Source organism: Leptinotarsa decemlineata, unplaced genomic scaffold, assembly GCF_025532065.1.
Source record: "Leptinotarsa decemlineata unplaced genomic scaffold, Ldec_3_MD MMD2_P_RNA_scaffold_14, whole genome shotgun sequence".
Lineage (NCBI taxonomy): Eukaryota > Metazoa > Arthropoda > Insecta > Coleoptera > Chrysomelidae > Leptinotarsa > Leptinotarsa decemlineata.
Window position 1 is genome coordinate 486,625 of NW_027412528.1, and position 9,824 is coordinate 496,448.

At 35.8% G+C, this 9,824-nt stretch overlaps 2 protein-coding genes across 2 annotated transcripts in view; both read left to right on the forward strand.

Annotated features, from left to right (window-relative positions):
• The window catches only part of LOC111505336 (cadherin-AgCad1), a 129,441-nt gene extending 125,584 nt beyond the window's left edge, over nt 1–3,857 (forward strand). Inside the window, exons 30-31 of the mRNA XM_074176293.1 lie at nt 985–1,164; nt 3,594–3,857. Coding sequence (XP_074032394.1) covers nt 985–1,164; nt 3,594–3,690 — 277 coding nt within the window. The 3' untranslated portion in view covers nt 3,691–3,857. The remainder of the gene's footprint in view (nt 1–984; nt 1,165–3,593) is intronic.
• Nucleotides 3,858–4,733: 876 nt separating this feature from the next.
• LOC141484670 (uncharacterized) lies at nt 4,734–9,266 on the forward strand. Its single transcript, XM_074179813.1, has 4 exons — nt 4,734–5,192; nt 5,255–6,032; nt 6,090–6,206; nt 6,268–9,266. The coding sequence occupies exons 1-4, from the start codon at nt 4,734–4,736 to the stop codon at nt 6,930–6,932; spliced, it is 2,019 nt and encodes a 672-aa protein (XP_074035914.1). The 3' UTR covers nt 6,933–9,266.
• Nucleotides 9,267–9,824: the final 558 nt, after the last annotated feature.

The window sequence follows — 9,824 nt, forward strand, 5'->3', positions numbered from 1 at the left end:
GTCAGTTACTACACCAGGATTGTATAGAATGAACGGAAACATATAATTTCAGCTCTTTCAAAAGTCTAACACTTTTTAAACTTTTCCGCACTATCAATCGCAAAAAAATTGATTTCGCACCGGTCAATGTATAATAGCAACTAACGCAAAAAACGTTTCAATAATTATGCATTATGCTTCAATATACAGGTTTCAAATTCGATCCTCACCATTGGGATTTCGGAAACTGTGAGAGATACGAAGATGATTAAATTAGGGCAAAATTGCTAATTTACCTGATGAACAATATGCCGTTGAGAAAGTTCTTAAATTCCGAGTATATCCGTAAATATCCGAAAAAAAAAATGATAACTTATGATACATCATTGAAAAAGTAAAATCTGGTTGTATTCAAAACAGAAACAATCCAATGTAGCGCCCATAAGAAAAAATAAAGTTGATGATGGTGGACGGAAGACGAAACGTCAGATAGCAAATCTGAAAACACCATTATGTAACAGGAAAAAAGTGGCAATGTGCAATACATTTTCGAATCCTCCGAAAAATAAATCCAGAAAAAAGTAAAAACCATTTTCCGAAATTTGTGTTTTTTTTTCCGGATATCTTCGGATATACTCGGAATTTCAGAACTTTCTCAACGGCTTATTGTCAGTCAGGTAAATGCGCAACTTTGCCCCAATTTAAACATCTTCATATCTCTCATAGTTTCCGAGATCCCACAGGTGAGGATCGAATTTGAAACACCCTGTATACATGATATCAAAATGGAATTGGTGAAAGGTAATTCACAGTCATAGTTTTGCTGTTCTACTCTAGAATCAAGTAATTTTTTCGTTCTTTGGTAATAACAAAACAATTATTGAGGCCTATAGAGAAACAACGCAAGTACATTTGTATCAATGAGTCACATGAGGGTATGACGGCCCTATTTAATGAATGTGTTAACATGATGCAAAAATATCACTATGTATATAACTGTTCCAGATTAAACAAGACGATTTCCAAATTGACATCGAAAAAATTCGGATCACAAGAGTCTGGATTGAATCGACTAGGTTTAAGTGCACCAACCACCAATAAGCATGCAATTGAAGGTTCGAACCCTATTTTCAACAATGATGATATGAAAAAACCTAAAGATATTGCAGATTTTGATACACAGAGGTAAGAATTTTTTTTTAAATACATCTACACACAGCAATTAACATTTTTTGACATTATGACGGGCACGATTTTTGAACAGTTCAATTTCCCTATTTCGGATTTTCTGCCGAACAAATCATTTTGAAATGATTTGTGCAACTTTTTCTTTCATTATGAGTGATCGAATGAATAATGGAATATTCTGAAAAAAATTATTACGATCTCTTTGCTTCAATAAACGTGCATTCCCCTCTGGTTACTTCATACAGAGTGTGCCATCGGTCGTACCGTAAAGGGAAAGAACTCTTCGCGATCATCCAAAAGCAGGTTAAAGTTATTTGGGAGAGGAACGGACAAGTTTTGATCCAAAAACTATTGCAAAATCTTCAACTCTCTAGGGGGTATGCCATTTCCAAAGTTTGATATCCTATTAATTTCTGGTTTGTTTGTTTTTTTTAATGGTGTACTCGTTTGCAAGATATGAGCTGACCTTACTATTCATTTATCCATCTATTCATCTATCCAACTATCCATCTATCCATCTATTCATCTATCCACCTTTTTTTCTCAGTCGCTTCCTGTGCTATCCCCCGATACCGTCGTTAGACATTGCTTCGACGATAACTGGCACTCGGCTCAGAGGGGAAACCATAACGCCGTGCAAAGTTCTTTCTTCACACGACAGTCAGGGGACTCCCAGACCGGTGGGTGCAAATCCTGTATAATTTTCCATCTCCTCTCTCTGTCCTCTTTTTCTTTAGTTTCTATGATGTCTCTTATGGTTTTATATGCTACTCGCCATATTTTTTCTCTCGAGATGAAGAACGTCATCATGTGTGTTGCATCAAAGACGGTTTCTGTATTTCTCTGTTATTCTAGTTGCTTTCCTTTCCATGTGATGCATCTATGTTTTCGCAGTATGGACACTTGTCAGAATCTGTTCTTCGGCGTTCCAATAGATATTTTTCAAAACACATATGCCCTGAGAGAGCCTGTGTCAAGAAATAATATGTTTCGTAATATTTTCTGATGAACCACTTCTGGATGTCGGAATAAGACTCATCAATCCATCTATTCATCTATCCAACTATCCATTTATTCATATATCCATTTTTATATTTTTGCAGGAGAGGAAAATATCCTTAGATATCACCTGGTGATAGGTTACTAGGAGGTGTGTAGGATTTTACCTCTCTCCTTCACTTCGCACCCCTCACTGGAACCGTTTGCGCATTACTTCAGTTAGAGAGTTGTATGTCCCATAAATGGATGGGTTCTTTAGCTAAATTGGCCTTCTCTTTCTTCAGTTTCAATGATGAATTTTATCACTTTCATATACTTCTCCCCATTCTTTTTCACACGACACCATGGATCCTACCATAGATTTTCTTCGAATGGAGAACCCCTTACTAATTGATATTCCTGACCAACACTATTCAATCTCATACTTGTGACAAGTGTGTGCTTGGTGTCATCTATTTCTCCACGGTATGGATATTCCTCACCTTCAGACCTCAATCCATTGAACAAGTATTTCCTGAAGCAGCCGTGTCCAGAAATTGCTTGTGTTATGAGATATACTGGACTACAAACTCATCAATGCTCTTCTTTTGGATGTTCTAACTCCTCATATATGTGCAATGCAATGAGGGAGGACAATGCCGTCACTGTTTTTCTACTTTTTGTGAAAATGTTTCGATGTGTTCAGCCAAGGTTAGCATAGTATTTAGTTAGACTAGTCAAGCGCCTTTTACATTAATTTGGACTGGATTTATTTTTTTTTCGTTGTTAGGACAGCTGCTTCTGTTTTCTTTGCGGCTAGTTCAAGTCTCTTGTCTCTTCTAACCAGTTTGATACCTTCTGGAGTGCAATGGTCATTAGACTTTCTACGCCTATGGCTATCACGACCATATCAATGTCTTCAGCAAATCCAATCTGAGTTACTCCATCGTGTTCTTTTAGTCACAGTATATCCATCTATAAACCTATCGCTTGAATAATTACTCATGTTATGTGAGTAATGGGGACCAGCACCGTCTTGCTGAAACATCATGGCCTCTTCAATATATGCAGGATATCATTCCTTGCGAGATACATGTGTTGGAACTGAGTCGATAGTATTTTGAAGTAAATCTAGGTTCATTATACCTATTGAATTTACAAAAAGAAGAAACCCATAAGGAATTTTCCATAATACCAAAATACCACACATTCTACTTTTGAGGGTTGAGTGTCTGTACTCAACTTGGCATATTATGTTTATCTCGACAGATTTGATACACTCAACAGGTTTTGGAAGTATATCTTTCTGAAATGGGACCAAAGCTGTCAACATAAACAAAATTTCAATTGTCTAAGTCATACTTCAACATTTGTTAAACTGTTCCTTGAAAATTTACTGATTCTTAAGCTATATATCGCTACAAAATCATCCTTTTCTTCTTTTTCAGTATCAGGAGTGGCGATTCAGATTTGATTGGAGTTGAAAACAATCCAGAATTTGATTTAGCATTCGATCAAAACGATAGTAAAACTACTTATCTATAAGTTGTTGTTGGGTATTGATTTGAACAAGTATTTTAAGTATTCTCTAGCGAAATGTAATACAGTGTAATAACAGTGTAAATACAGTCACGATACAGTAAAGACAAATTAGTGTATATTTTTAAGACGTACCTACTTTTAGAAGACGAAATAAAATATTAAAACCACAATATTCTCCAGTGTGACTGTATTCATTTTCTTTTTCTCTTACTTCTTTGGTACGAATAAAAGAATGAGATTGAACTTTTTTTACAGTGCTTATTTGCAATTGTCTATTTTAATAGTTTCTGGATGTATCAATAGTTTTACATACTTGCTTTTACCAGGATGTTAAACTCCTTTTTTTTGCTGCACACACTGATATGGAGCTACTTTATTTGGAGTCACTTGAGACCACTTAAAATTGATTGATTTCAGGAGCGCAACAATATACGTACAACTGACCACGATCATTTCATACTTATGTGGTAGGGGAAAGGAGGGCACATTCAACCATGCGGCACATTCAACCATCTCCTCAAAATCATTTAATTATTTGAATTTAGCGCCGAAAGAAATCCCATTTACTCGGCTATACCCACTGACACTGTCTGTGAAGTTTGGTCGCTAGTGTGTGATTTTTACACGAGAAAATAAATTAAGTAGAATTTTGGGGTAATAAAGGTAAGTTTTTTGTTGTTGAATTTTATAAATTTGTGTTAAAGTTTATGGTATTATGAAAACTAGATATTTACGTATGCTTTCGGGAGTTATTAGAGATTATGTTTTCTTAGCGATTCTAACCTAGAAATACTAGAATTCTAAAAGCCGCATGTTATTTCTGAAACAAAGGTCAGGAGGCACATTCAACCACCTGATGGTGAGGCACCATCAACCAATGGTTGAATGTGCCCCTGGTTTATATTTATGCTACAGAAAATCCTAATAAACCTAACTGAGTGAACATTTAATTTTAGATGGTGCGCAGGTATGAGAGGAAGACAAACAGGACAGAAATAAATGAAAATGACATGAGAAATGCAATTAAAGAAGTGATACATAACAGAATGTCGGAAAGGGTAGCTAGTAGAAATTTTAATTTGAGTAGGGATACACTTCATTCCAGAATTTGCAAATTGAAGAAAAAATACTCACAAGAGCGTTTGGCAACCCTATTCAATGAAGACTCCGGCAACGAAAGTGATTCTGATGTAAACAAAAATATTTATTCCAGCAAATATAGTGTGTCTCAGGTGTTTACAAATAACCAGGAAATAGAATTAGTGAAATATATCCAGACATGTTCAGATATGAACTATGGGTTAACATATAAACAAATTAGGGTATTGGCATTCGATTACGCATCTGCTTTACCCGAATGCAATATTCCTGTCCAGTGGAGGGCGAATAGAATAGCCGGAATAGAATGGCTTAAATGTTTTATGAAAAGAAACAAACAGAAAATAACTTTGAGAAAACCAGAAAGCACAAGTCTGGCACGGGCCACCGGTTTCAACAGAAGAAGCGTATCAGAATTTTTCGAAAATTATACATCAGTATTAACTAAATTCAATTTCACTCCCGACAGATTTACAACATAGATGAAACTGGAGTAACCACCGTCTTAAAAACTGTTAGAATTGTTTCAACCAAGGGCAAAAAGCAAGTAAGCCAGACTGTTTCCGCTGAAAGAGGGGAACTAACAACATTTGTAGGAATAATAAATACACTAGGTATCGCGCTACCTCCAGTGTATGTTTTTCCAAGGATACGCAAACCAGATGACTATTTGATTAATGCTCCTACGTCTAGCGTAGCCTTGGGTAATTCGTCAGGTTGGATGATAGGTGATTTGTTCCTATGCGTTTTGGAACATATTAGAAATCACACACACTGTTCAATCGAAAATAAAATACTCCTGTTGCTGGACAATCATGAGTCGCATACAACCGTAAAAGCAATAAACTTCTGCCGTGACAATGGTATAGTCATGCTCTCATTTCCCCCGCATACATCGCACAAGCTTCAACCGCTAGATGTGGGAGTATACGGACCATTCAAATCCTTTTGCTCAGTTGCCTTCAACGACTGGATGACCTCCAACCCAGGAAAAACTATAACAATGAGAGAGATTGTCCATCTTACAAAAATAGCTTTTCAAAATGCCTTTACTCAAAAAAATATAACCAAGTCATTTGAAAAACCAGGTCTGTGGCCTTTAAACCGATTAGCCTTTCGAGATGATGAGTTTCTTCCAAGTTATGTGAATTACATTGAAGAAGACGATCCTGTTCCCCAGCATCGGATAGACGACACACCAGCAGACAAACAGCCTGAACCAGAATCAGGAAATTCACAACCGCAATGTAAGTCATCTTTTAAAGTGACGCATGCTAATTATTCTATCTTAAAAATCCATGCAGGTAATCTACCAATATCCAGCATAACCGTGCCTAAAAAAACAGGTCATTCAAGTTCATTTACTTCACCGCCATCTACACCTATAAAGATTGTTTTATCAAGCTGCAAGAACAAAGAAGGTGCTTACATAAAGTAGGTAATCGATTAATACACACAAAATCAATATTTATATTTTTTTAGACGAACCTTCAGTCTCTAGCAACGTTATTACTCCAGAAATTGTTAGGCCCTTTCCCCGAGCTACTGTAAAGAAGACAAAGAAGACGAAGAGTAGAAAAGGAATGTCTAGAATTTTCACCACGACGCCAGAAAAAAATCGTCTGGGAGGAATTGAGAAGGAAAGAGAAAGGCGAAAACAAATTCAGTGTGAACGAAACCAAAAACGGCTGCTGAAGCAAGTGTTTCCAGAAAATAAAAAGGCAAAGATTGCAACAAAACTCACCAGGAAAATGAGCACAAGTAGTTCAGATTCTGACGAATCCATTCTTCTAGAATCGGAGGAAATTTCTGATGATTTTAGTGATGAAGAAAATGTGCATCTCATAACAGATGACGATGATATTAATAAAAACGACTTTGTTTTGGTGAAGTTTCCTCTAAAAATGACTGTATCGTATTACGTAGGAAAAGTCATAGAAAGTTTAAACCTCAATGAATTTCAAATTAAATATTTACGTCGAAAGGTATCAGATTACAAATTTTATCACCCTCTAGTTGATGACATATCTACAGTTGACCGCCGTGATCTTGTTTTAAAGTTACCGAAACCCAATTCAGCTAAAACTGCAAGAACCTCTTCTTTACTGACTTTCAACATCAACTTATCCTCTTATAATGTGAAGTAAATGGCGTTATTTATTATGTCTTTGTCTTGTGGTCTCCATGCGAGCCTAAGAATGTATTTTAAGTTGACAAATAGAGTTATTATGCATAAATATATGAGTTATCATTTTACTGACGTCTTGGTTTAAACTGCCCCTGACAGTGGTTGAATGTTCCTCACCGGAGGGGCACTATCAAAAAGTTACAGACATTTTTCAAATTGCAAATTTTCATAGTAAATAATAGATTTAGAAACATACTATTCTTAGCAATGGCAACCAAATGGTCAATACTTCATTAGACTAGGACAACAAAGACAACATACAAGTACTTACTTTACTAAATGTCAATTTTTAAAAACTGGTTGAATGTGCCCCCCTTTCCCCTATATCATAAATATTTTGTGTATACAAAACGTCTGAGTGTAGTTATTACAAATTATATCTCCTCAAGATATCCCTTACTTCTCATCGAGATAAGATTCATCATATTTTTCTTGTTTCAATGTCTCCCGAACGATTTATTTGTTCTGATATAAAAACAATTTCATAAACTACACCTCACGATTTGATTAAATCATAAGGTGTAGTTTATGAAATTACTATAGATTTTCTTCAAGAAACCGCCGAATCAATCAGAAAAAAAATAAACACAATTGCTAATTCCTTATCTCTTTCGTTCCAGTGTGGTGTGGTGAATATCATTCACTATCAGTACATCTCTTGTTCGTGTTGAATTCAATTTTCAAGACATCTAAACTTTTGATAGTCGAATCGAATCAATAGTGTATTTCTATAGTGAAATAAAAAACAGTATATTATGTGATGATATCTTTTTTAATTATCTTCTTCTCTAGCCGTAATTGGGGATTTTTTATTATTTTAACTGCTGATTCTGCCAATCCATGTGCGTCAGGATGATATTTGGCCCTTCCTATGTTTAATAGCTTGTTTAATTAAAAAAAATTGAAATTCATATGACAGGACAGAACTCCTTGGGTAGCCCAAATTCAGCTCAACCACTAGTATGGTAGCTATGGTAGTTTTGGCCGACATGTTATGACTTTAAAAATATTTAATCCACTTGGATGTGGCGTCCTCCAAAACTTGCGTCTGTGAAAGTAACGATTCACGTTGGATTTGAATCACTGGAGAATCAATTCATTTGGAAAGACGTTCTCAGGAAGTTTATTTCACATAAGCGCAGTTTTCCAAATGAAAGAGTTCTTGGCCAATATAGTTCTGTGCAGTTGAACTTCGAAACGATGAGCAGCCAGAGTCCATCGCGTATTTCTGATATATACCTCTCTTGGTGGAATCAAATGTGCTGAGTCGCTTGAACACCTCCCGTTAAAGTTTCTATGGAATAGTAATAAATCTCCAACCTATCTTCGATGTTCCAGACTATCGAAGTTGCAAATGATGTTCGTGTCTCCAATCAGGCGGATGGCTCTTTTCTGGATGGAATCCAGCAGCTTCAGGGTATGTTTGGGAGCGGAGCTCCATACATGTTAAAAAAATGTTTGTTAAAATATGCTTTTTTCGTTAACCAGCTGTCGCATCCCTACAAACGACAACCCTCAGAGATCTAAACTTGTGCGAGCTAAGAACTAACGAGGTTTCACCTTTTAACGACTGATCCCTAAAACGAGTTGGACGATAGCAAGTGAAAAACAATCGTTCAGTCTGCGGCTTGAAGCACCGACTCACACATCGGTCGATTGTGAGAGTGAACCAAGCACCCACGTTGAACCGTCTGGCTACCTACCATGAGAACAATACTCCAAAGAAGGTCTGATCTGAGTTTTATAAAGCATCAGAAGTTGTTGAAGTGTGTACAGTTTTCTGGTTCGGAATAGTGTTACAATTCCAATGATTGTGCCAAGATATATGATATGATATACGATACCTCCACATTACACAATCTTGTTCTATTGTTAACTCTTCATTTCTTAAGGAAAATGGTTGTAGTTCTCTTAAAATGATTTTCAGCCACCCGTTCCGTATATAAAATAATTAACGGAAAATTTCCCCTTTCTAGAAATTGAAAATATGATATCGAATCGAAGATCTCACCAACCATTATCATTTTTCCAATCTATTTTTATGCGTGAAAGATAATATTTTTATTGGATGGAATATATTTATTTTGATAATCAAAAACTGATAATATGTAAGATTGTAATCCCTATGCTGAAGGCTGTTTGCCGTTAAACTGGTTTTTTTTTCTCCAAATATAGCGTGACTCACGGTCGATGGTAGGTTAGACGTTTCTGGAGAACGCAAAGCATGATTTTTCTGAAAATTCCACCTCTCACATTTTCTTACCTGTTCTATCGATCTGAAATATTTTCAGCATTGCGGCCTTGCCAAGCAATTATATTTTTTTAAATGGAACACCCCGTATATTAATACATTTTTGGAATCGCTCTAGTATTTTAATACTTTTTTGTGAATAATGTCCTATACCTATCTCTATCTGTTTTCGAGATAAAAAATGAATTGTGCTAAATATGGTCCAAAACATAGCCTTAATTAAGTACATTAATACTCTCAATTCATGAAAAGTTGATATTTTGATGATAGTTTGGACAAACTCGAAATATTCAAATAACACCAAGAAATCGACTCCATATCATACAGGGCGTGCTAAAATTACTATTATTTCCATTGTGCATAAAAGTAGTCGAAAATTCATTTTTTCACATGAAACCCCCTGTATATTACTCGATTAATTGAGAGATGGTGAAAAATGCTTCAAGATGATATACATGTCCCTATACCTAAATCGTCAAGTTTTCTTAATAAAGCCGTTTTTGTGGAAAAATAGTTATTCACGTTTTACCAACAAGTGTTGAAAGTGGCATTTTATTTTGTGAGTGGGGATTATTGCAAAACGAGCGTCAGCAAGTGGAG